General features: G+C 38.0%; 1 protein-coding gene across 1 annotated transcript in view; it reads left to right on the forward strand.

Annotated features, from left to right (window-relative positions):
- The first annotated feature begins 211 nt into the window (after positions 1-211).
- LOC103263350 (alpha-(1,6)-fucosyltransferase-like) overlaps positions 212-22,419 on the forward strand; it is a 57,511-nt gene continuing 35,303 nt past the window's right edge. The window contains exons 1-3 of the mRNA XM_008061032.1: positions 212-648; positions 2,674-2,789; positions 2,908-3,070. Of these exons, the coding sequence (XP_008059223.1) occupies positions 212-648; positions 2,674-2,789; positions 2,908-3,070 (716 nt within the window). The remainder of the gene's footprint in view (positions 649-2,673; positions 2,790-2,907; positions 3,071-22,419) is intronic.

A 22,419-nucleotide genomic window follows, 5' to 3' on the forward strand; every position in this document is an offset into this window, starting at 1 on the left:
TTTCTTTTCAAGCTGGTAAATTAGTTTGCAGTTCGGGTCAGTTGCCCCTGGTCTGCTGTGAAGGACAGTTCAGATTACCCTCTGTTCAGCACTCTGGTCTATGTCTTTATCAAGCTTGTTTCTCCCGTATCGGTGTTGTTACCTTGAATTGCCAGCAGGTGGTGCTATCTCAGCTGCTCACCCCAGAGGGGTGGGGCCGGATAGGAACAAGATGGCTGCTTGCCTCAGAGCAGGCAACAGGAGCCTTATGGCGGGCGGGCAGGACAGTCTCGGTCGCAGGAGAGGTGGCAGCGATCCCAGCAGATCTTCCCTGAAGGGGTTTGATGTGGATCGCCTCGGGCCTGGGTGGTGTGATGTGCTACGGCTGTCACAGAGGCTGCGGCAGCGGTGGTGGGGGGAGGGGCTGCGGCAGCAGCACTGTTTGCGCCACAGTGACTGTCCAGTCCGTTGCGATGTCCCAACAGTGGCCACGGCCGAGCTCTGTATGAAGAGCAGGCTGCGGTGTTGGGGTCCACAGCCCCCCAGGGCGGGAGTCAGAGACCCACTGCAGATCTCCTTTGCAGAGGGCTTCAGAGACCGGGTTGCCCCGTCACCATCTTGCCGCTTCCCACCTGGTCAGTCATCTTTAGAAAGAGTGCAGGAGACTCGGTGCATACAGTTTTATAGGAAATTTTTAAATGCCTCCAATTACTCTGGTATAACTGTAACAATACCTACTTACTAAATATGTATTCTGAAGTAGTGCAGTTGGCAGTTCCTCTGTCTTTGTCAATTATGTAAAAAATGTTAGAAAAGCCATAAAAAAAAAAACCTCTGCTATATCAGAGTCTTTGTATCAAAGGACTATGTTGACATCCGAATTTAAGTTCTGCTGACTATAATGTAAAAATTAAGTGATTTACACTGATTGTGGTGGCAGGAATAGATATGCCAAACTTTTGGATATTACACCTCATCACTAAAATGGCTAAACTCAAATATAATAAGCCTTCATAAGATTTATTATCAGACACGGTAGTAAGTACTTTTACCAACATTTTCTCTTTTCAATAGACTTTGAAAGAAAAATTAGTCATTTAATCTTCACAATAACTTTGCAGAAGTTTATATACGTGCATATCAGGATATTAGCTTCATATTGCTACTGTGGCAAAAACTTGGTAGCTTGAAACAATAAAAATTTATTATCTTACAGTTTTACAGGACAGACATCTGAAGTGAAGTTTGCTGGGTTGAAACTAAAATGTCAGAAGGGCTGCATTTTCTAGAAAAGCTCTAGGAGAGAATCTGATTTGTTTGTTTGTTTTAGGCTTTTCCAGTTCCTAAAGTAGTACAGTCTTCACTCATGGCCCCTCCCTCCATCTTCAAAGCTATTGTCCACATATCCTTTTCCTCTTCTGTAGTAAAATCTCCCTCTACCTCCCTTTTAGAAGGACACTTGTGGTTACAAGTATAACCCCAATTATAATCCAAGACAGTCTCCCAATCTCAAAATCCTTAACTTAATTACATATTCAAAGTTCCTTTTGCCATATAAGGTAACATTCACAGGTCCCAGGGGTTAGGGTGTGGGTGTCTCTGGAGAACCTTTGTTTAGCCTATTACACATTGTTTGTATGTCAAAATGGAATACAAGTTACATTAAAAACAAAACATGTTAGCAGCATGTTTGAAAAGAAGTCAAAGATACAGTATGATAATATATATTATCAGATAGGTTGATCATATAAACAAAAGATTGTGGAGTTTTTGTGTTGTGATACAACATTTTATATTTATTTACTGATTTTTTTGTTTCTTATGGAAATGAACAAGACATTAACCTATTTTTTTCTGATATAGTTTATCTTCTACTTTTGTCTTTTTCCTGTGTGAAACCAATGCTTAATAATCTAAAGTCATGAATTCATGAATTAAAGCAAAGATTTACATAACCTGATATCGGAATTAATTTATAAATGACTTTTTATGTGATATTTGGGCATGTCCGTAGACATCTGTTAAAATGTATGCTTCAAGCTGGGCTCGGTGGCTCAGCCTATAATCCTGTGCCTTTGGGAGGCTGAGGTAAGTGGATTGCTTGAGCCCGCAGGTTTGAGACCCGCCTGGGCAATTTGGCGAGACCTCATCTCTACAATAAATCAAAAATTAGCCGGGTGTGGTGGTGCATGCCTATAGTTCCAGCTACTTGGAAGGCTGAGGCGGAAGGATCGCAGGAGCCCAGCAGGTCGAGGTTGCAGTGACCGGGAGCGGCCACTGCACTTCAGTCTTGGCGACAGAGTGAGACTCCAACTAAAAAAAAAATATGAGCTCCCTGTTCCCTTTCAGCGTTTTCTTCACCCTTGCCTTCACTTTTGTTATTCTCAACAGTAATGAAGAATTGACCACTAAGTTATAGGATGAAAGTTTTTAGGAAACAGCTCTAAAAGTTTCATAGCTCCTAGAAAAGCAAGGATTTCTGAGCTAGGTTATAATTTTCTGTTCTTGTTTAATATCATTTCATTGTTATGGTTTATCCCATACCTTTGAAGAGAAAATTACATTTGGTACTACTTTTGTGCTATATGGCTTAATAACTTGTAGAATTACTAGTACATATGTTTAGCAAAGTAAACTTGTATTTATTGCATAATTTAAAAGCTAAATGTTTATATTTTCTTCCCTGAACTATAGGATACCAGAAGGCCCCATTGATCAGGGGCCAGCTACAGGAAGGGTACGTGTTTTAGAAGAGCAGCTTGTTAAGGCCAAAGAACAGATTGAAAATTACAAGAAACAAACCAGAAATGGTAGGTGATTAATACATTATGTTTTTCCCCTCAGTATATTGACTTTAGTACAAATAATTGAAAATTTCCTTTTTCCAAAATGTTGAACATGCTTCTACTCTTTATTCTTTTACTGCAGGTCTGGGGAAGGATCATGAAATCCTGAGGAGGAGGATTGAAAATGGAGCTAAAGAGCTCTGGTTTTTTCTACAGAGTGAATTGAAGAAATTAAAGTCCTTAGAAGGAATTGAACTCCAAAGACATGCAGATGAATTTCTTTCGGATTTAGGACACCATGAAAGGTACTATTCTCACTTTACATTTCATTTGGGATTTAGAAAAGATTATAATCTGAGAATGGGAAACTGGAACTTTTGTAGTCTCACTCTTGAGTGGTAAAAGATACCTACTGTGTTTAAGAGCAGGAGACTACCTGAGATCTCAAAGGACAATAATTGCCAAATGCAGTTCATCAACCAAAATATATCACCAGAAAATATTACTTTAAATGTATTTCTAGAAGTCTTTATACCCTAAACTCAAAGATAGTGGTGTTAGCCATCAATACATTAAAATATCTTTAACTTTCTTTATATACAGTCATACTCGAAACAGGACATGACTTTTGACTTTGTGGTACATTGAAACTCACACTGAGACTGGCAGTTAGTTTCTAATTCAAACATTAAAAACTTGAAAATAGCCCCTTTTTGGGATTTCTACCTAAAGCTTAATAGGTTTTTAATAAAAAGGAGCATTCTGTTGATTGTTCTTCCATTTAGTTGCTAGCAAGAGAAATCTGAGATCTGCCTCGTTAAATTTGTTTTTCCTGTTTACACATTGCTAAATGATATGCAGTTTATCTTCCATAGAGAAGAAAACATTTTGATGCTGGTGTATTCATGCAGAATAAAATGTATCTCAGAATCATTATAAATACAGTGAAACCTGTCCTTAGGCCTAATATATTTAAAAGTCTGTGTTCCCAGTAGGAGTCTGATGGCAATTACTGTCTCATTAGTGAACAATAAAAGAAAAATCGTTGAATTAGCACAACCTACCACTGTGAAGATGAAAAGAATTACCCCATACAAACAAAAGAGTCCTATATATTAACATCATCAGCAATATAACAATTTTGAAAAGTTGCTCTGCTGTCTGAGGTGAAATTATAAATATAATCTATCGAATTAATGGAATCATTTTAGCATTAATTATCTACAGAAATATGATAGCATGTATTTCAAGGGGCATTGAATGATTAGGCCACACATTAGGCAGTCCCTTTGTTATTTTTAACCCAGCTTTCAGTCAGGCCATACTTAAGCCACTAGACCAAGTACTGACTAATTCTGTTCTTACTACTTGTCTACCCTAAAGCTGATTCTAAGCACCAAGCTTTTTCTAAATGGAGTTTTGTGCTTGTGTTCTTTGCATATTGCAACTTTGTAAGAAAATACTGATCTGGAGAGGGTTTGACTTGAATAGACTGTGTGGTATGTAAAGGAGATTTTTGGCCATTGACCTCTGATGGAATATTTAATTCTAAGATTTGAGTGATTTAATTAAATTACTTGAAAATTTATTGTTCAGGTCTTTTCTAAATTGAAACAAACAACTGTTTAAAATTTTTATTTCATTCTATTATTTAGAGATGGGGTCTTGCTATGCTACCCAGGTTGGTCTTGAACTCCTGGCCTCAAGTGATCCTCCTGTCTCAGCCTCTTAAGTAGCTGACGTTATAGGCATGAGCCACTGAGCCCTGGCTGAAATAAAGTAATTACTTAAGGAATTACTTTGTAAATATAATTTGAACATTTAATTTGAGCATAGACTATATGTACAAATGAAAAGTGACTATAATAAATGGACCCTTGACAAATTTATATAAATCAATGTTACTTTTTTTTTTAGTTGAAATCTGCTTTAAATGTATTATGATTCCTGACAGTGCCATTTAGTATATGTTAAATAATATTTCACTGAAAACAAAAATGGAAAGTAAAGGTACCCCAGTCAATTTCTTTTCCTGTCTTAAACAGAAAAGATAATGAATCTGGAATATAACTTATTAGACTAGTGATTTAACTCCAGGAAGGCAGATTAAAATGCAGTCATACAAATAATGAGTAAAACACAACCAAACATTAGAGAAATAACCTTTAGACTAATGAATGTACAAATAGAAAGGATTTATATTATATAGAATATATCCTCTCACTGACCATTTTCAAGATCCTTAAGTATAAGAATTAAAAAAAACAAACTTTTGTCTTTGCCTCTGGTGATTTTTATATTATACAAAAATTCCCATTTCATTTTTACATTTGCTCAAATTATAGTGTATAGGTTGTCTCTAGACTGAAAGCTTGTATTTTCTGAGAAATCAGTTAGAGGCTAAGTCTATTAATTTTCTTGTTTAGATTTCCCTATAAATGGTTTGGCATCAGGTCCTCTTATTAATGTTATGTGCACCTCTCTCCACGGCAGTGATTCGCTACTGCCAAACTCTTTCATGTAGTGTTATGATAAATGTTCAGGATCCACTTATGAGTGAGAATGTGTAGTGCTCAGTTCTTTGTTTCTGTGATAGATCACTGAGCATTGATAGACTCTAAATCTATCCAAGTTGCTCCGAAGTCCATAATTTTGTCCTTCTTTGTGAGTGTGATATATTTTTAATACTAATCAGATATATACTTGTAGCTTGCAAATGTTTTCTCTCATTCTGTGGGTTGTCTTTTTATTTTGTTAAATGTTTTCTTTCTATGCATAAGTGTTAAATGTTTTATTTCTATGCATAAGTCCTACTTGTTTATTTTTGCTTTTGTTCCTTGTGCTTTTGGTGTCATATAGAAAAAATCATTGCCAAGACCAATGTCATGGAACTTTTGCCCTATGTTTTCTTCTCGGAGTTTTTGCAGTTTCTAGTTTTACATTTTAAGGCTTTAATTCATTTTGGGTTAATTTTGCATATGGAGTAAGATATATAAAATTCAATGATTATCAATTTCATTCTTTTCCATGTGAATGTCCAGTTTTCTCAGCACTGTTTTTAAAGACACTACTCTTTTCCCCATTTTGTATTCTTGGCACCCTTGTCAAAGATTATATGTGTGGGTTTATTTCTGAACTCTCTATTGTATTCCATTTGTCTATCTGCTTTTATGTCATTATCATACTATTATGATTACTATATCTTTGTAATATAGTTGAAATCGGGAAGTATGATGCCTCCGGGATTGGTCTTTTTCAAGATTACTATGTGTATTTGAGGTTATTTGTGTTTCCATACAAATTTTAGAATTTTTTTTCTTATATTTCTATGAAAAATGCTACTGGAATTTTTTTTTTTTTTTTTTTTTTTGAAGTGACGGGTCTTACTGCATTGCTGAGACTGGAATACATCCAATGGAATTTTGATAGGGATTGAATTGCATCAGTTGATCATTTGGGTAGAATGGACATTTTAACAATATTAATTCTTCTCATCCATAAACATGGGATATCTTCTCATTTATTTGTGTCTTCGATTTCTTTCATAATGTCTTATAGCTTTATAAATGGTATATAGATCTTTCATCTTCTTGATTACATTTATTTTTAAGTATTTTTTTACTGCTATTATTAATGGGATTGTTTAATTTCTTTTTTGTTGTTAGTGTATAAAAATGCAATTGATTTTTAATTTTTTTTTGTCCTACAGCTTTACCAAATTCTTTTATTTTAACAGGTTTTTTTGTGACATATTTAGGGTTATCTACTATAATCATATCATAACTATTATATGAGTGTACCATCTGCAAACAAACAGTCTAACTTCTTCCCTTTCTGAGTTAGATGCATATCATTTTTTTTCTTGCCTAATTGCTCTGGCTAGGACTTCTAGTATTATGAATAGAAATGGCAAGAGCAGGAACTCTTGTCTTATTCCTGACCTCAAAAAAAAGCTTTCAGCATTTTACCATTGTGTTTGATATAAACTGTGGGCTTATCATATGTAACCTTTACTATGATGAGATGCAATCCTTCTTTATCTAATTTGTTGATAGTTTTTATCATGAGAGATTGTTGAATTTTGTCAAATACTTTTTTTAAAGTGCTTGAAATGGTTATATAGTTTTTATCCTTCATTCTGTTAATATGGTGTGTCACATTCATCAAATTGCATATGTTCAACCATCCTTGTATTCCAGGGATAAATCCCACTTGATCATGGTGTATGATCTTTTAAATGTGCTATTGAATTTGATTTGCTAGTATTTTGGTAAAGATTTTGGCATCTATGGTCTTCAGGGATTTGGGGCTACAATTTTCTTTTCTGGAACATTCTTTCTTGGCTCTCTATGAGAGTAATGCTGGCCTTGTAAAATGAGTTTAGAAGTTTTCCTACCTCTTCAGTTTTTTGCAAGCATTTGAGAAGGATTGATATTAATTCTTCTTTAAGTGCCTGGTAGGATTTACCCATGAATTCATGACTTTTGTTTATTGGGAGGTTTTTGATTACTGATTATATCTTCTTCCTCATTATTGGCCTCTTAAGGGTTTCCCTTCTTGATTCAGTCTTGGTAGGTTGTATGTTTCTAGGAATTTATCCATTTTTTTCTAATTCAGTATATTGCATGTACTTGTTCATAGTAGTCTCTTATGATCTTTTGTATTCTGTGATATCAGTTGTAATGTCTCATCTTTCATTTATAATTTTCTTTATTTGTCTCATTTTTTCTCCCTTTGGTAGTCTCGCTAAAAGTTTGTCAATTCTGTTGATTTTTTTTTTTAATAACCAACTCATAGTTTGTTGATCTTTTCTACTGTCTTTCTAGTCTTCATTTTATTTATTTGTTTATTTGTTTTGAATTGGAGTCTCACTCTGTTGCCCAGGCTGGAGTGCAGTGGCACACTCACAGCCACCCCAGCATTGACCTGCTGGGCTCTGGCAATCCTTCCACCTCAGCCTTCCAAGTAGCCGGAACTACAGGCACACACTACCACATCTAGCGAATTTTTTGATTTATTGTAGAGATGAGGTCTTTATTGTTATTTGCCATCCTGAAAATTCAAGAATTTTTGTTACTTACTGCTTTATTTAACTCTTGTAGACATGGCTTCAATACTGTGGCACTGGGTTTTTCAGGAAAAGAAAAGCTTTTATTGCAAATCAATTCACAAAAAGAGAAGTCAGTCTCAAATCTGTCTTTCTGTGCTGACTTTAAAGCAGTAGTTTCATTAAATGATTATTAGGTGGTGGATTCTGGGACTAGGAGGTGATTGCTGGAAGGAAAGGGGAAGTCTGGAAAGTTCTCAGGCATGTGCTATTATCTCTTCATGCCTGTCATGGTTCCCATGTGCAAATTCTGGGGAAGATAGTATTAAACATGTGGTGGAAATTCAGATTGTGACATCAACAAGCTCATTCTGTGTAAACTCCAGTTGACCATATTGGGTCCAGTCCATTTCATCTAGTTTTGCTATCTTACGAGCAGATAGAGGACAGTGTTTCACTAGGTTGTTTCTTTTTTTTTTAAATCTGCCATCCTGTGAACACAATAATTTTTGTTAGTTACTGGTTTCTTTAACTCTTTGACCATAGTTTCAAAAGTCTATTTTGTCTAATATGAGTATAGCTACCCCATCCTCTTTTGGTTACCATTTGCATGGAATATCTTTTTCAGTCCCTGTTCAACCTGTGTGTGTCTAAAGCTAAAGTAAGTCTCTTATAGGCAGTACATTGTTGGAGCTTGTGTTTTTATCCATTCAACCTCTCTGTGTCTTTTGTTTGGACAATTTAACCTATTTACACTTAAAGTAATTATTGATTAGTAAGAACTTACAGTACCATATGTCAATTGTTTTCTGGTTATTTTGTTTTTCTTTCATTTCTTTCTTCCTCTCTTGTCTTCCCTTGTGATTTGTTGATTTTCTTTGGTGGTATACTTTAATTCCTTTTCTTTTTATTTACTTCAGGTTTGTAGTTTCCATGGAGCTTACAGTAAACATCTGTAGCTGTAACATTCTATTTTAATCTAATAGCAACTTCAATGACATACAGTAATTGTACATTTTTACTTTTTCCTCTTACACACATATTATGCAATTGATGTCACACTTCATATTTTTTAAAATTGTATATCTGTTAACAAGTTATTGTTGCTACAGTTGTTTTTAACACTTGTATCTTTTAACTTGTATTCTAAAGTTTAAAGTGATTTGTATACCACCATTACAGTATTACAGTAGTCTCAGTGTGACTATTTATTTATCTTTATCAGTGAGGGTTTTTTTAAGTTTCAAAATAATGCTTATTAGAGAAAGAAGAGAGGAAAATAAAGGGAGACGTGCCAGAGCTGGCATGGGTGGGAGAAACTGCCACCATTGAGTTTTATTCTTTTATTTTATTACTTAGCATCCTTTTGTTTTAACCTGAAGAATTCCCTTTAGCATTTCTTGTAAGACATATCTAGTGGTGATGAACTCCCTCAGCTTTTTTGGTCTGGAAATATTTTTATTTCTCCTTCATTTCTGTAAGATAGTTTTGCTGGGTATAGTGTTTTTGGCTGACAGATTTTTGTTTTTTTCCTTTTAGTGCTATGGATATATTATTCCACTGCTTTCTGGCCTATAAGGTTTCTGTAGAAAAGTCTGCTGATAACCTTATGGAAGGTCTTTTCCATATGATGAGTCTCTTTCCTTTTGCTACTTTCAGGATTGTCTTTTTGTCTTTTAAGTTTTGACAATTTGACTGTAACGTATTTTGGCATATTCTTTGGTTTGATCTTACTAGGAGTTCTTTGAGCTTTATGAATCTGTATGTCCATATTTCTATTAAGATTTGGCAACTTTTCAGCCATTATTTCTTTAGTAAATTTTCTTTACTTTTATTTTTTCTTCTCCTTCTGGAACACCTATAAGTTCTGTGTTTGTTCTCTTGATAATGTCCCATAAGTACTTATGCTTTCTCTACTCTTTTATTCTTTTTTTCCTATAATTGGCTAATTTCAAATGACCTGCCTTTGAGTTTGCAAATTCTTTCCTTTGCACTATCAGACTTGCTCTTGAAATTCTCTATTTCAGTTCTGTCATTGTGTTCCAGCTCCTGGGTTTCTGTTTGGTTATTTCTAATGGTTACTATTTCCTTATTAAACATCTCATTTTGTTCATATGCTGTTGGTTTCCTTATTTTGGTTTTGTCTATGGGTGCTTTCTTGCATCTCATGAAGCTTCTTTAGATTATTTTCTTTACTAGCACTTATTAACCTTTATTTCTCTTGGGGTCTGTTCCTATGACTTTATTGGTTTTCTTTAGTGATGTCATGTCTGCCTGATCTTTTTCATTGATACAGCCTTTTGTTGGTGTCTGAATTTGAAGGAGCAAACATATCTTTCAGTCTTTACAGACTGGTTTTGGCAGGTAAAGACCTTCTTCTTTTGAGTCCCCATGCTGACAGGTTTGCCTCTGGAATTGCCATCCAGTGCAGTTAGATCCAGGTCATGTCACTGCTACTGGGTAGAGAGTGGGATCTGCAGTTGACTGGCCTGTTGCCAAGTATGCAGATGGGTTTGACTCCCTTGGATCTCTGAGAAGATTCCCATTGGGTTACTGGGTGTACCCTGGACAGGCATGAGTGACCCTGGATACAGCTGAGAGGAGCTGGAACTGAGCCACAGGGCTGCTTCAGGGTCCACAGTGAGACTGAGATGTGCAGGCTTGTCTTTGCTTGCATAGGTAGGCTGCATCCTGCTTTGCTCCTAGGTGGGTAGCACTGTCTCTGCACTTAGAGCTGGGTAGGGCTGGAGCTGCAACACAGAACTGCTTTTAGAGCTACAGTTGGACGAGTATTTGTGATAATACATCTGTGGACACAGATAGGCATGTCTGCTGTCAGGTCTATGGGCAGGCAGGACTGCTCTCAAAATGCAGATAAGAGGGGCTGGAGCTGAAACACAGTGCTATTTTGGACCTATTGTGTAACTGTGTTCAGTGGGCCTGCCTTTGGGGACACTAGAGAGTGTGTCTCCTGGCTGGTCCCTGACCTGACAGGATGCTCCTGGACCATGTTTGGGAGGGGATAGAGCTGAGTTTCAGGGCTATTTCAACAGCCACAGTGGGGTTGAAATTGCCTCTGGGAACACAGACAACCATGTTTCCTAGTGTGTTTCTGGTTGAGCACAACTACTGTCAGATAGAAGCTGAGTTACAGGGCCACTTCTGGATGTGCTGTGGGACCAAGGTCTGCAGACCTACCTTCTGGGGCATGGATGGATATTCCTCCTGGTAGGACTCTGTTTGCACAGGAGGGACTAGAGCTGAGTTATAGGGCTGCCTCAGGTCCATAGCTGAGACTGAGGTGGGTGAGCCTGTCACCCAAGGTTCAAGAAAATGTGACTACTCCTGTGTCCCTTGGCAGGTGGGTCTGTTGGTGGAACCAAGGTCACATGGGGCTGTATCCAAGTCCATTGGGGCACAAGACCATTTGTAGGTCTGTTGCTGGGACCACAGATGGTGAGGTTGTCACCTGAATGTGGGCCTGCTTTCTTAAAGCAGACCTTCTTGATCTTAAGCCCTGTTAGGGTTTGCAGCCTCCTCTCTGGATCCCAAAGCTCCTACAAAGGTACTGTTTCCCATGGGTGATTGCCAAATTCTTGCTGCTTTGGGCAATATGAGTGATTAAAATGTGCACTTTACTGTATATAAACTATGCCATAATTCAGTTGATTGGGAGGGAGGGAAGACTCAGGGTTTCTAAAGAACACAGTCCTAGGGAGCAGTATTAGAAAGTGGAGAAATCTCTCCATCAGAACTCTTATCCTTCTTCCCTTCCCCCACCAATCAACTGTATTATGGCATAGTTTATATATAATAAAGTACACATTTTAATTCTATACTTCTGTGAGTTTTGACAAATGCTCACAGTTTTTTAAACTTCATACCACAATCAAGATATATAGTATTGCTATTGCTTCCAGAAGTTTTTTCATGCCCCTTTGTAGTCAACACCTTTCCCCAAATCCCAGACTTTGTCAACTACTGATTCAAAATGTAGTACTTTGTGACAAATAAAGGAATATCTTACAACAATCTTTTTCCTACACATAGGTAAACTGGAAAGTCAGTAGGGAGACCAGAAGTGTTCTGTCTTAATGATTAATGATCATTGTTTGTCATTGTAGTGTTTTTCAAACTTAAGTCCATTCCCCACAGTTTCAGATTTAATAGATCTAGAGTGGAACTCAAGAATTGACATTTCTGGCAGCTTCCTACATAGTAAATAATAAGATGCTGAGGTGAGTGGATTGCCTGAGCCCGTTGGTTCGAGACCCGCCTAGGCAGCGAGACCTCATCTCTACAATAAATCAAAAAATCAGCCGGGCGTGGTAGCGCATGCCTGTAATTCCAGCTACTTGGAAAGCTGAGGTGGAAGGATCGCCGGAGCCCAGCAGGTCGAGGCCGCGGTGGCCGGGAGCGGCCACTGCACTCCAGTCTGGGCGACGGAGACTCCAACTAAAAAAAAAAAATAAAAAAATAAGAAGAAAAAATATATATTTGGTCTTTAATCCCAGTTCCTGGCACAGAACTTCTAAAATCCATGGAATTTCCTGAGTGATAGGAACATCTTTCATTATTCATAATAAACCCCTTTCAATGTTTCCTGAGTTTATGCTAATGAGGTGACTCTTGCTGGGCCCCTAGATAGCTTCCAGATTGAGGCTGGTTGCCAGAGGAATCAACCATGCCATTAGAGGGTTGGAGCTTTCAGCCCAGTTCCTGCCTTCTAGGGAGGGAGGAAGTGCTAGAGCTTGTGTTAATCACCAACAGTCAATGGTTTAATCAACCATGCCAATGTAATGGAACCCCCATAAACACCCTGAACAGTAGGGTTTGAAGAATTTCCATGTTGGTGAAGCAATCAGTGTGCCAGGGAGTATTGTACCCCAACTCCATGGGGAATGGAATCTCCTGCGTTCAAGACCCTTCCAGCCCTCTGTACGCCTTCATCTGGCTGTTCGTTTGTATTCTTTATAATATTGTGTAATAAATCTCCTAGGTAAGTATATTTTCCTGAGTTCTGTGATCTGTCGTAGCAAATTATTGTGCCGAGGAGTACGTTGTGGGAACCCCTGGTTTGTAGGTAAGTTGGATAGAGTGTGAATACCCTGAATACCTAGTACTTGTGATATCAACTGAAGTAACTTCTTGTGGAACTGAGCCCACAACCTGTGGGGGGTCTGCACTAACTCCGGGAATTTGATGATGTCGGAATTAGATTAAATCCTAGAAAACCCAGTTGGTACAACAGAGAATTGAAGGATTGCCTGGTATGGAAAACCCACGATTTGGTGTCAGAAGTGTTCTGTGCTGAGAAACCAATCACAGTAGTGGAAGTGATACCAAATGATGCTGAAGTTGCTGGTCTTTGAGAACTAAGGCTCTATAGAATCCCTGGTTCTCTTTGAGAGTTTACCACTAATGCATGCATTTCCTGGTAAAAAAAATCACGTATTTCTACAGGTTAGTGGACCAATCAGTAAGCTGCAGAGGAAGACTATTTTCCTTTGCTCCCCCCCTCCCCCCGTGGTACTGTTTCCTATAACGAGGGTACCATGGAATGTGGCTTTCATTGTTCATCAACCTAATTACCACACACTAAAATGCAGCCTGGGGGCCAAGCAGAACATGTCTTAATCTGGGATTCAGTTTACCTGAGATGTTTAACAAAGCACTATTTATTTACCTGAGTAGCCTATTAACTTGGGAGCAAATAACTAGTAGAGCCTAATCCCTGCCTGCAACCCAGCATCTTTGGGTTTATTTTTAAAGAGTTTTAAAGAATTTAGAGGGTGTGATAGCATAATAAATTTAGAGTAGCATACTAGTATCTGCTGGTAATGATTAGTAATATTCTGTGGGTTTATTCTGAGGTTTTTTTGTTGTTCTTGTTGTTTTGTTTTGTTTTTTTTGCGTTGGGGATCACATTCTGTCCCCAAGGCCAGAGCACAGTGGCACCATCACAGCTCACTACAGCCTCAACTTCCTGGGCTCAGATCATCCTTCTGCCTCAGCTTCCTGAGTAGCTGGGACTACCAGCTTGCGCCACCATGCCTGACTAATTTTTTCAGTTTTTATAGAGATAAGGTCTCTCTGTGTTTCCTAGGCTGGTCTTGAACTATTGGGCTTAAGAGATCCTCCCACCCTGGTGTCCCAAAGTGTTGAGATTACAGATGCAAGCTACTACGTCCAGCATCTTTGGGTTTATTCTTAAAGAGTTTTTAAGAGAACTTAGAGGGTGTGATAGTATAATAAATTTTGAGTAGTATAGTAGTATCCACTTTATTGATTTCAAGTATTAGTATCACTAGATTTTCTTTTCTTTCTTTCTTTTTTTTTTTTTTTTTTTTTTTTGAGTCAGAGTCTTACTCTTCATCCAGGCTGGAATGCAGTGGCATATGCTGCTCACGGCCACCGAAGCCTCTACCTGCTGGGCTCAGGTGATCCTTCCACCTCAGCCTTCCTAGTAACTGGAACTACAGGTGTGCGCCACCACACCCAGCCAATTTTTTTATTTATTGTAGAGACGAGGTCTTGCCATATTGCTCAGGCTGGTCTTGAACCTGTGGGCTCAGGCAATCCTCTTATCCCCGCTTCCCAAAGTGCTGGGATTACAGGCATGAGCCACTGCCTGGCTAGATTTTCAATGGATGATTTCATTCTAGTAATTGCATATGACCATATTTAATAGTAATTTACCTGTAGTTGACCTGAATTGACCCTGATGTGCCTTTTTGAAATAGTGAGAGGGATATAAAGCAGTTTAAAGTGAATATTTTGATCATTGTGGTTTGATTATGTGGTACTGTGAGTTCAGTGCGGTTTAGATTTGTACCTTGACCTCTGAGCATGTCATGGAGTTTTGTGTTATCAACCTCTTAGGCCGCTGCAGAGACATATTGAACTTAGTCATTGTTGTTTTGATTATTTTTGTTGCCAGACACCAGTTACCAGAGCTGCTTCTTTCTGCTTTAAATTATAGCAATTATTAAACTTCACGCTGAAGGACAGGAGGCCTTACAGAGCTGATTAGCTCTTTTTCAACTATGTTGACTGAAACTGTTGAAAAACAATTTGGAGAAGCAGCAGTCTCTTCTCCCTTGCCTAGTCTACATCATCTCATCAGTAATACATAAAGCAGCTTTACTAACACTAAATGTTAGCTGTGTTTTCAGATGATGAGTAATACTTATGATTAATGATACTGACTGACAACTAGCTAATGTGCCAAAAGGTGTGGTGAGGGATCATGTAACAAAGGAACTGACTTTGAATCAAATAAGGGGTACAGAATCTGACTGATATAGGGAAAGGACTGATAGGTTAATCGCCTATAGATTTGTTTACGTTTCTGATTGTAGCAGTTGTTGCCCAATAATTCATGTTTTCTCTCTCTTTGGAAGATCTAAGAATTGATATTTTCATTCTTGAAAAGTTAAGTTTTGTAAGACTTCAAATTTTCTGTTGTGTTTTATTACATACACATACAAACACAGAGAGACACTGGGGGAGGGGAAGGCATGAAGGAAGTCTTACTAAGTTCTTTGAGATGGGATTTGATTGAGACTTACATTAAATTTGAATATGGATACATACTGTCTTTCAAGTTTTGGATTTCTTTGAACAAAGTTTTTTGTATGATAGTCTTTCTACTGAGGAATTCAGGCTTATTTTCAAGTGGCACTAGAACACTCTTCCTACTGTTCATGCACAGAGGGTTACGTTTTCATGTTCAGTTGTCCTTATTCTGCTTGTCACTTAGTTTCTATCAGCAGATAATGATTCTTCATCTCCTATAAAGGAACACCCCCCCCCAAGTAAAGTTTGCATTCAAAGAAGAATCGTGGAGTGAAAAAGGGTGTTTTATTTAGTGGCCATGATTCTGTTTTGCCTCCCCTCCCATACATCCTTTGGGCATTCCAAACTCAAGAATAACCTTGATATTAAAAATAATCACTTGCTAAGAATTTCCTGTATGCCAGTCACATGATAAAGACTCTGCATTTATTTTCTTATTTAACCAGCACAATAATCCTATGAGGTAAGCATTAATATTCCCTTTTGAATAACTAAAGTTGTACTTAGGCCTTAGAGAATTTAAGTGGCTTACACAAATAAGTAGCAGAGCTGTTTTACTTTGAAATTGTTTCTCTCTCTCTCTCTCTCTTTTTATTGAGTTGGAATCTCACTCTGTCATCAAGACTTTAAGCACAGTGGCATAATCACAGCTCACCATAGCCTGCACCTCCTGGACTCAGGCAATCCTTGCTACCAGCCTCCCATGTAACTGGGATTACAGATGTGCACCATCACGCCTGACTTATTGTTTTATTTTTTAATTCTTTTTGTAGAGATGGGATCTATGTTGCCAGGCTGATCTTAAACTTCTGAGTTCAGATGATCCTCCTGCCTCAGGCTCCCAAAGTGCTAGGATTTCAGGCATGAGCCACTGTGCCCAGCCTCAAAATTCCTTCTCTTAATTACTAAGTACTTAGCTTCTCTCGGCTTTATTTTCTCTTCTACACATGGAGATATAATTCCTGTATCACAGCATTGTGATGATTAAATGAGGAAACATATATAAGACACTTTTCATAGTGCCTGGCACAGTATAGATTGTGCTCTAGTCAGGAACACTCATAAGTGGATGTAACTAGAAAACTGTTAAACCCTGCAGAGTAGGAGCAGATAAGGGCACATTGTTGAAGTGCTAACTAGGAAACATTTTAAGCCCTGGAGCCTGAACATAAACCTCATAGACATCACTCACCAAGTGACATGCTTGTCGTTTTATATAATAGTGTGAGCTGGCCATTGCCTTGCTAAGCTGTGTGCTCTTTGAGCTATGGCCAGGCCATGTTGCCTGGCTTTGGCCCCCTTCCTTACCTTGGGGAGATGAATCTTCTCTCTCTCTCTCTCTCTCTCTCTCTCTCTCTCTCTCCAATTTACTTTCTAAATAAACTCTATTTTCTAATCTCAAAAAAAATAGTGTAAGATGTTGTTATTGTTCTTCTAGATCTTTCCCACCTATGTCCTCTGTCAAGATGGTAGCATTCTAAAATTTCTCCTTGAGACAGGAAGACCATAGGGAATTTTGTTTCCCTACCTGTCTCCTGGTCACATTTTTATCCTTGATACTGCTTATTTTTGCCCTGGGGGAAAACCACAGTAATAGTAGCCTTGGACAAAACCAAGTGATTTTTCTTGCCCATGGATTAGACTTTGTGGTACAGCCTCCCTTAGTCACATTTACCTTCATAAATGTCAATTCCTTCGCCTTTGAATTTTCTCACTTGAATTACATCTCTGTGCTGGCCCTCAAGGGAGACCTCCTGTGAACATTTTGAATCAGATGGAAAAAACCCTTCTTGTGGTTGATTCCTCAGTGACATACTAGAACTCTTTTTTAAAAAAACATTTTATGACTATTAAAATAGAAAAATAGAGAAATTAACAGAAAATGCCCAGACTGTAAAATATAACCAGTTTTTTAAATAGAGGTTTTGACCAAACCTGATATAGCCTGCTTGCTCTCAGTGTCTATTCTAGTCTATGCAGTGCTTCCAGTTCTATTCTAGTCTACACAGTGTCTCCAGGTACTGTTTTGCTGGTACTTACCTGAGGTTTGTATTTCCCAACCTTGACCAGGCCTCATATGACAGTCCTTAGATTCACTGCTACCCACTAGATTTCTTGGTATCTTCCTAGTCAAAACCGAGACTGCCAGATTCCTAGCTCTAAGGACTCTTCTAGGAGATTGGGTTTCAGGATAGAGACACTGAAAACCCAGGGCTTCTACAGAATCGTTTTGAGTCACCATGTTTTCCTTTCTTATTTGATTTTTCTCATGTCTTTAGTCAAAAAAATAAATTTTGAGGGTAGTAGCTTTCACATATTATTGACTCAGCAAAGAACGAGTTTGAATTTAAGGTTTTTCCTGGACTTAACTGTCTTCCTTACATGGTCTCCAATAGAGAGATCAAGAAATAAAAAGTACTTAATACTTAATTTTAGTGGACTGTATAGTAGAATGACTTATACTGAGACCCTGACTGCATTATCATTTTTTTGAAGTGTCCTTTTTTTTTTTTTTTTTTTGTAGTGTTCGGTCTTCTAGTTGTTTGGTTATTCTGCTTTCTAGACAGAGACTAGGATGAATGTGAATAGTTAATTGCCAAGAGTTAGGATTGATATCAACTTGTAAACTCTAATTTATTTAAAAAATATATAATGTACATCAGCCACTCCCAGTGGTAAAAGAATGTCTTAATTACTATGACACGAAGGCATAAACCATGCTAATTCTTATATTTCAAAGGACTTTCCCCTCCAAATTAAGCTAATGCAGTTTTTTTTTAATCAATATTTTTTATTTTGATATTGTAGGGGTACAGTTAAGGGTTAGGTATACAAACATGCTTCATTCAGGCCCCCTTGTTGATAACAGGTGTCTCCCCATCCCCAGACAGATGTTTACTACCATTAGTCTCATCCCCCCCCAATAGTTTCCCACCACTGTCAGTCATTTTCTTATGGTAGTGTGTTGGATGATCAAGGTCCACTATGTGAGTGAGAATAAGTGATACTCAGATCTTTGTTTCTGTGAGAGGTCACTCAGTATTATAGACTCTAGCTCCATCCAGGCTGCTGCAAAATTCATGATTTTGTTCTTTTTTATGGCTGCATAGTATTCCATTGTGTATATGTACCACAGTTTTTTAATCCAGTCCTCTTTTGATGGGCAGCGTGGTTGGTTCCAGGTTTTTGCTATCGTGAACAATACTGCGATAAACATTCATGTGCAGGTATCTTTTTTATAGAGTAATTTGAGTTCTTCAGGGTATATTCCCAGTAGGGGGATTGCAGGGTCATATGGGAGGTTGATATTTAGAGCTTTTAGGAATCGCCACACTGCTTTCCGCAGAGGTTGCACTAGTTTATACTCCCACCAACAGTGTAGGAGTGTTCCCTTTTCACCACATCCTCTCTAACAACTATTATTTTCTGAGTTACTGATAATTGCCATTCTGACTGGAGTCAGGTGGTATCTCAGTGTGGTTTTGATTTGCATCTCCCTGATGATTAGTGAGGTTGAGCATTTCTTCATGTGTCTGTTGGCTGCTCGGATGTCTTCCTTTGTGAAGTGTCTGTTCATATCTTTTGCCCATTTTATAATGGGGTTGCTTGTTTTTTTCTTTTCAGCACATGTGAGTTCCTTGTAGATCCAAGATGTTAAGCCTTTGTCAGACCTGGAATTGGCAAATACTTTTTCCCAGTCTGTAGACTGTCTCCCTGCTCTCTTGATGGTTTCTTTGGCTTTGCAGAAGCTTGTCAGTTTAATGAGGTCCCACTTGTCTATCTTATCCCTTATGGCCTGTGGGTTTCGAGTTTGTTCAGGAATTGGATGCCAGTTCCAATTTCCATGAGGGTATGTCCTTCATTTCCTAAGGTTCTTATGGTTTGAGGTTTTACATTTAGGTCTCTGATCCATTTGGAGTTAATTTTTGTGTATGGGGATATATAGGGATCCTGTTTCAATCTTCTGCATGTGGTTGGCCAGTTTTCCCAGCACCATTTACTGAATAAGTTGTCCAGACTAATGCAGTTTTTACCTGCTTGAGGCTATATGATGGTTGTCAGTGTAGAGCATTTTATCTCTATTAGTGCATACATGTGCTGTCCGTGTGTGTAAGAACATGAAACTTTTAATGTAAAACTTCGCCGAGCATATTGAGTTTCCTTTTTTTCCTTCAACAAGCTTCTGCTGATAGACTGGTCATTTATTCCACTGAATGACATCTCCAGAAACATTACTACTTAAAGTTGAGACTTGTAACAGGTTTTGTGATTACTCCTATTTGATAGATAAGAGAAAGTGAATGAACACATTTGAATGTGATGAAATCTTTGAAATAGAAAGGATAATGAGTGTGATGAGGGTGTTGGGAAAGAGTCTTATAAAACTGGGAAAATGCTTTAAATAAACTTCTCGCCAACCCTATAGCACTATTCTCATTAAAGACTTCTGGGTTTCCATGATCAACTCACAATTTCATATGAATGGTGACGTTGCCCCCAGTAACTACAGAAGAATAAGGTAGTCTACATAAACGTCTGTGGGAGATTCAGTTTTGTAATCTGAAAACAGTTAGAAGTTGAAACTTTGCTCAGTGTATTAGACTACAGGTTAATTTCTTAAGGAAGCAGTAAGTTGTAAGTTTGGTTTTAAATTTTCTTTTGCATGATAAGAAAATGTGTTGGATCTTATGTGAGAATAACAAATATAAAAATAGATAAGACATCACATATTAGACTTTTGTCCTGCTTTAAAAAGAGTGAAAATGGAAATAGCTAGGCTGCAAAGTGTCCTGTGTGTGGATATCAAACAAATGTCCAAAACGTTTCACAGATGACCCTATTACTCCAAAGCATTGTTCAAAGCTGTTCCTGTTAATTTAGGTTGAATATTCCAATCCATGGCTAAGATTTTTAATTTTTATATGTATTTTAATAATTTTTCAAATTATTCAAATTTTTCAAAATATTCAAAGGGGCTAGTCTCTGTTAATCGTGTGTAATTTTAATGGTTTTCTATGATAGTAAATAAGACTTTGCTGTGGACTGCCTTTGCTTTGTTACTAAATGGTTTAGCATCTAGTCAAGAACCAGGAACAAGAGTGCTAAGACCATGTCATATACTCCTAGGAAAATCATAGTTGTTGAGGGCATCTTTAATCATTTGTTAAAATTAGTCTCATTGATCAATTCTCTTCTTCATGGTGTTACAGGGAAGTGGATATCGAATCATCTTTATTACTGGCCTTTACTACCACATATTACTGTTACCTGCACCCAATGGATCCTTCCTCTTGGCTGTAGGATTATTAGTAGGTGCTCTTCAGACACGGGAAAAGCTCTGAAATCACTGTCTGAAGGCCTTTAGCTCTTGTTAAAAAAAAAAAAGCAGTGACTACATTTATTACTTTGTGTGTACAAGGGAGACAAACACACACAAAAAAAAATTGGGATTATCTTTTGGAGGGCAGACCCCTGTAGTACAGGCTTCCTCGCTAGGTAAGTATTCTAGGAACCCATTGGCATCAGTGTACCAGCTAGCATTGTTGTGAGAGGCTGCATTTGACTTCAGTGAATTTTTTTTGAAGATTCTTTCAACACCTTTGCCCATGTCTTGATGGGTGATGTATGAGCACACCCATCTACACCACTCTGAGTGTTGAGCAGGTTTTGACCAAAAATGGCATGACACCCGTGCCCCATTCTCCCTATTTATCTGATCTCACTCAGGCAACTTTTTTTGCGGGGGGTCTCTCTGGACGAAAAAAGTCTTCAAAGGGAAACGTTTTGCTGATGTGGGGGCGGGGGGAGGACCCAGCAGAAACACTAAAAGACACCCAAAAGCATCACAATAGGTATGTTGCATCAAACGTAGACTACTTTGAAGGTGGCCGAAGTGTAAATAAATACATCATTTTCTGTAAATAAATTCTGGGCTTTTTGGCGTTCCCCCCTCATATTATCACTATTTAGTTTTTAAGAAGTTTTATGGAAGCCGGGCTTGGTGGCTCAGCCTGTAATCCCGCGCCTTTGGGAGGCTGAGGTGAGTGGATCGCCTGAGCCCGCAGGTTCGAGACCCGCCTGGGAAGCAAGGCCTCATCTCTACAACAAATCAAAAAAATCAGCCAGGCGTGGTAGCACATGCCTGTAATTCCAGCTACTTGGAAGGCTGAGGCGGAAGGATTGCCAGAGCCCGGCAGGTCAAGGCTGCGGTGGCCGGGAGCGGCCACTGCACTCCAGTCTGGGTGACAGAGTGAGACTCCAACTCAAAAAAAAAAAAAGAAGCTTTATGGAAGATTTTATGATACTTAGTTTAGATGAAGTGACTAAATCTCAGAGATGTCAAAATAACCCTTCTAGGATGCAAAGCTTGTAAGAGGTAGACTCAAAATTGAACAATCGTTCTCTGGCTCCCAAAGCTTTCTCCTCAGATTCAGACTTTCTGATTTTGAATATGTACACTGAGCAAAGTATATATTACTATACTCTGAACCTCCTATTTTGATATTTGTTAATGTAGTAGTTAGAAGCTTGGGCTTTAGAATCACATTGCTTGGGTTAGAATTCCTGCTATGGCGTTTCTAAGCTTTGTAACTTGGAGCAAATTATTTAACCTCTCAATGCCTAGTTTATACAATAGTTGTGAGGATTAAATGAAATGATTTAAAGCACCCAGAATAGGTGTCTGGCCCATGGTGAGATAGGAATACCTGTTCACTGTTGTTGTTTTTATTTAATGTTATAGATCAGTTTTCTTTAAGTACTTCTGGAACCTCCAGCTGATGCTTTATGCTTTTAGTTAAATCATCGTAGGTAATTTTTTAGAAGTGTATGTGTTTTATGTTTTATGAATATGTATATACTTTTCTGACAAATATAAATGCATTTCTAACTGTATAATTATCACAGGGAAATAATCCATACTGTTAAGCAGTTAAAGATTTAATGTAAAGTATTGAGAAGAGGTGAAGCTGGAGCTACAACTAGTTAGAGATTATTCCCCAGATCTCTATACCACCAAACTGAAAGATA

This window comes from Carlito syrichta, unplaced genomic scaffold (genome assembly GCF_000164805.1).
Source record: "Carlito syrichta isolate Samal-C Ts95f unplaced genomic scaffold, Tarsius_syrichta-2.0.1 Scaffold304923, whole genome shotgun sequence".
NCBI classification, from domain to species: domain Eukaryota; kingdom Metazoa; phylum Chordata; class Mammalia; order Primates; family Tarsiidae; genus Carlito; species Carlito syrichta.